The 5,098-nt window shown below is 36.2% G+C and overlaps 1 protein-coding gene across 3 annotated transcripts; it reads right to left on the bottom strand.

Moving 5' to 3' along the window:
* Positions 1 to 1,073: 1,073 nt before the first annotated feature.
* Positions 1,074 to 4,294, bottom strand: LOC145047537 (tubby-like F-box protein 8). 3 transcript variants are annotated; one of them, XM_078995828.1, is made up of 7 exons: positions 4,068 to 4,294; positions 3,697 to 3,800; positions 3,378 to 3,445; positions 2,478 to 2,879; positions 2,299 to 2,386; positions 2,085 to 2,220; positions 1,074 to 2,014 (listed from the first exon to the last, which is right to left on the bottom strand). In XM_078995828.1, exons 4-7 carry the CDS (start codon positions 2,811 to 2,813, stop codon positions 1,258 to 1,260), a joined length of 1,317 nt encoding a protein of 438 aa, XP_078851954.1. In that variant the 5' UTR covers positions 2,814 to 2,879; positions 3,378 to 3,445; positions 3,697 to 3,800; positions 4,068 to 4,294; the 3' UTR covers positions 1,074 to 1,257. The 3 variants fall into 3 exon arrangements, with proteins under 3 accessions (XP_078851954.1, XP_078851953.1, XP_078851955.1); XM_078995827.1 differs by having other exon boundaries at positions 4,106 to 4,294; XM_078995829.1 differs by lacking the exon at positions 4,068 to 4,294 and having other exon boundaries at positions 2,085 to 2,217; positions 3,697 to 4,061.
* Positions 4,295 to 5,098: the final 804 nt, after the last annotated feature.

Genomic DNA, 5,098 nt, shown 5'->3' with positions numbered 1-5,098 from the left:
ACTGCCTTAAGCGGATCCGGTTCCAATTCTCATTTTTTGGAACGGCTACCCGCTGGGTACCCGCCAAAACCAGTTATATATATATATATATATATATATATATATATATATATATATATATATATATATATATATATATATATATATATATATATGTGTGTGTGTGTGTGTGTGTGTGTGTTACTTAGACCAGTTTAGAATTTATTGATCCGATTTTGTCCCTCTTTGGTCTGAATTGATTCGATTTGGATCGAACTAAGTTGCGGTTTTATCGACGAAAACTAACAAAGTTATGTAACCGGGTTACTCGCTCCGGGAACTAGAACCGCCGGTTCTGGGACTGGTTCCAAAAATTTAAGAACTGCCTAGAGCGGTTCCGTTTCCGGTTCTATCTTTCTAGGAACCGCTCGTTCCGGTTTTCGTCAAATGAAACGGGTACTTGCCTATGCTCATCCCTAATTAGCAAACCACACCCTTTTTCACTTTGGAATACAGACTTTCCTCACACCCCACACCAAAAAAAAAAATACAAGTCCTAAGCTAGTGATACAAATTTTTATTGTACGAGGGAAAAAAACTAGAAGAGAAATACAGAAAAGAAATGAAGGGAGAAGGGTTCGGTGCCTTTCCACTCGACCTCCTCAAGCTAGAGGCCCGAGCACCAACCTACCATGGCGTAGCCGAACTGACCCTGAGGTCTACATCAACCCCGAGGCCGTTTAGCCTTATTATCTTTTAAATTAGTACTTATTAATTTCTACAAATTCCAGAAAATACTCGACATAATAATTTTTTGAAGACAAGTTTTTATCCTAATCCTTAACCAGTCCATATCAAGTCCTAAGTTTCAAAAGATTAGTCCTATTCATTGGTCCCAATCTTATTAAATACACATCACAATCAAGTCTTAAATAGTCGACATGACACTCAACCTATAAAACCGAACTTATCTTTTGGAAATTTAAACAAGTTACAACTTACAACTCATCTCAAAAGACATTTTAGTAAAATTAGTTAGTATTAAACTTAACGCAATATGATGTAATGAAAATATATATCCATATACAAAACGAAGCAACGAAAATCTGGGCTTATTAAGATTTTTTTTTTTCTTTTACTTCAAAAACACAATAACGTCTCAATAACAACTGTTGGACAACAAAAGAAAGCCATTCATTCCAATTTGCTTTCTTTACCCATTTTCATTCATTCATCTGAAAACCCTAGAGTTAATTTTTCCTTTTTTTGTTCTTTATTCTATTCACAAGCTAATTTGGTGTCAAAGCTGCTTAAACATATAGCAAAAGCTTGAAATGCTGATAAAGGGTAACGATAATCCATGGTGAACATATCTTTCCCAACTTTACCAAACTGCAATATCACTTTCTCATGCTCCGGCTGCCCCCCTGCCTGAGCCTGAGAAGACGACAAAGGTGGCGGAGCCACCGTAGCCACCACCGGCGGTTGGGCGGCAATCAACTGAAAGTTCTTCACAGAAGCAATCGTCACCCGCCCCTTGAAATTCAAACACCAGCATTGCAGCTGCTCGTGCCACCTAGGCGCCTTGTTCTTCAACACCAAGGGCATTTTCGACTTTTCACCGTCCGGGACATCGTTCGACATGGCGGCACCGACGATTTCGGAAAACCGCGAGCTGCTGAAATCAGTAGAGCGGTCGAGGGATTTCGAGAAGGAAATACTACGGAAAGAATCCGATAGGGAATTCGAAAGAGGAGGAAGGAGGGCCTCCGGCTGACCTGGCACGGTGCCACCTGGCGCGAGTGCTGACGTGGGAATCGAGTGCATGATGCAGTGCATCCTACGCGGACCCCGTGTACCGAGTACATTGAGTTCGTATTTGATATGGGCAATATTGTAATTTCCATTCGGGACTTTCGGCGAGACTTTTTTGGTGTAAAATCTTCGACTCGATCTGCCAGGTGGCGGGATCGAAGCCCCGGAATGCGGAGGCTGTGTGTCGTAGATTATAAACTTCGTTCCAAGAAAATTAGATCTGAAATATCAAATCAATAAATTCAATTTCTCTTTTACTCAATAATAAAAAATAATAAATAAATAAATACCTGAGTTTTCCAATATAAGTGCTACTTGATCTCGAAATGTTCTCAGCATCCATGGATATAACATACTCAGTGCAAGTAGTTCTCCGAGTTCTTTTAGCTGATAGTAAAAATTTACCATTTTCAACCAGTAAAGCTGCTGTAAAAAACCAAATTTCAGTAACTTTTTTAATTAAAAAAAAAAATAAAAATTTATATCAACCAATTATAAGCTCACCGGGGCTAAGGCAAAGGAAAAGATGATATGTCAGATTTGATTTGTCCCTCTTAATGAAACACTGAATAGTAGTGTCACGGGGTCCCGGCTGAATAGGTAAAAAAAAAAAAAAAAAAAAAAATCATGAGACGAAATGCAAGAAATATCAACTTAATTATAAATTTATAAATACTAAATACCTGTTTTAAGGAAACTGGGAAAGTGAGTTTCCCGGAGGATTCAGGGGTTCTGACAATTTCTTTACACATGGTTCTCCAAGATCTACAAACAGCAGCACAAGCGACGACGTGTTTTCTTTGAGGCCAAGTACTTTCACTCTCTTCCAATCTTTTAATCACATCACAGAGAAGCTCAGGTGGGAGATTAGCCCACCTACTGTTTTGGACAACAATGGAGGATTGATTATCACTTGAATCATTTACAGATCCTTGAGATTTTCCTCTCACATCAAAACTGCGCCTTGATATGCTCCCGAATCCATCTCTTACATCACGCATTATACTCCGGAACGACATTTGGGAAGATGGAATGAAAGGGGGGTAGGGTTTTTATGGAGATGAGAAAAGATTTGACATTTGAATCTGGATGTGTAATAATCAGAAGTGTTAGTGGGATTAAAAAAGTGGAGAAAAAGAAAAGAGATAAGAAGAAAAGAAGGTTTCACATGGTGTAACTTTATCAGGGACTAGACTTTTTCTATTTTTAAAACATATGCTTTCTGGTTTCAATTTAAAGTTAGTCAATTTATGGAATTAATCGGCGAAAGAATCCTAAGAACTACAAAGTTTTGAAGTTTTGACCCTTTCATCCGTCATCACGTGTTTATGTGAGTGAAACTGGTCTTCTATGGATATAAATTATACGAATTTAGAAGGGGAGAAGGGTTTTTGGCAATGAAAAGGTTGAATTAAAGTTACCAGGGATTTTGATATTTGCTTTTTTCTTGTTCTTGTTTCGGAAACTGGGAATCAAGTAGATTCTCATGTTTCCCAAACGAATATCATCAAAGTACGACTGTGAAAAGTGAGAAAGAACTGAATTTAGAAAAAGAAAAAGGAAACAACACTCGAAAAACGAACCTGATTATGGTAAAGCTACAACACCATCGAATCAGCGCTGTAAGAGCTTGCGACGAAGATCTGATTATCTGAAGAATCCATTTGAAAGTATAAGCAAAATGTCAACCGAGAGATAAAACCCATGAAATCAAAACCACAAACTTTTCCGTGCGGAATCACCGATGAAATAAAGATGTCGATTACAAAAGGGGGAAATTTTGTTTGTTTTTTTTTTTTTCGATTTCTTTCTCATCCAAAAACCCATATTGGGTTCAAATTACAGTAAATAACGAACAAATTATGAGTAATAATGCAAGATCAGAGATCTATACGCCTCTACCTTAAGCGAACAAAAGAAATTCTCGAAACCCTCCAGTAATCTGATGATGGGTGCAGATATGTTACTCGTATGCGTCTATCCGAAAATCTTTCTGTGAGAACTTTCTACAAACACATGGAAGGCAAGAAAGAAGCAAATCAGACTCAAAACCAAAAGGGAAGTTCACAACATCTCTCGAAAACCCTCACCGGACTTAAAACCAACATTAGATCTAGCTCAACTAACAGGGGGACAAGGAAGGGGGAAAAGTAAGAAAAAAGTCTATGGAGATTAAAATATTGATTCTTTTAAATATAATCATATAAAACTAATACTAGTAGTGTATATTTTAATGTGAATCGGAATAATCAAAGAAGGGTGTGTGACATAACCATATACAGGTAAACATCATCAATGATTTATATAATACCGGCTGCTGCTACAGATGCAGATAAGTCGATGATCGAAAGCAAACACAAACACAAACACGCATGAGGAGATTATGAAATTGGGACTTTTCTTGGCAGTTTCTTGTTTTGTTGAGGAAGAAAAGGAAACTAGAGTGGGGTTGGTGCGGCCCTTGCCTCTTGGCCATTTCCCTGCGTCAACGGTACTTATTATGACTCCCAACAATCAACGGGAACAATTGAATGCACGATGCACCCAATCAAAGTTTATTCAACTAATAAAAATATTGGGTTGAATGTGATATTATTATTTTTGAATTGACAATTTGTTATATTTTACTTTTTATTTTTAATAATATTATTAGATTAATGATTTCATGTTTAACAGGTAAACTAAAAGTAAAATAATTTTATAGATCAGAATCAATAGTACGGTATTAAAGGTCAATGTTATAAATGTCATATATTTTAAGCATCAGTTGGCAATTAGCATCAACAATTTTAGTACATCTGTCATTAGTTTAGGAAGCCCTTAAAAAAAATGATAAAATATTATAGGGAAAATGGTTCTTGAGGGTAACTAACTATTGTGCTTGTTTTTATTTTGTCTTTTTTTTTTTTTTTTTTTTACTCAATATACCATCGAACTTGTTGTTTGTGTTCACCATAACCCTTTTGACCGATTTTTGACCTATGATAACCGGTCAAAGGTTATGGTGAACGCAAACAATAAGTTCGATGGTATTTTGAATACAGAAAAAAAAAAAAAAAGACCAAATAAGAATAAACGCAACAGTTAATTACCCTCAATAATCATTTTCCAAATATTATATGGATCATAATATTTTACAATATTTGATCTTTATTGTTTCAAAAGTGGAAAAATGTCATTATAACTCATTAATGTTTGGCCTCTGGTCTTAGGGGTTTTTTTTTTTTTTTTGCAAGAGGTTATTAAGTTTTATTTGACTTGCAATTAAGTCATTCGGAAGCAATTTAGCAGGCTAACCGGTTTT

The sequence above is a fragment of the Lactuca saligna genome, chromosome 5 (genome assembly GCF_052625555.1).
Source record: "Lactuca saligna cultivar CGN05327 chromosome 5, ASM5262555v1, whole genome shotgun sequence".
Lineage (NCBI taxonomy): Eukaryota > Viridiplantae > Streptophyta > Magnoliopsida > Asterales > Asteraceae > Lactuca > Lactuca saligna.
The sequence above is the reverse complement of the archived record's forward strand: the minus strand, read 5'-3'. Positions and strand labels throughout refer to the sequence as shown.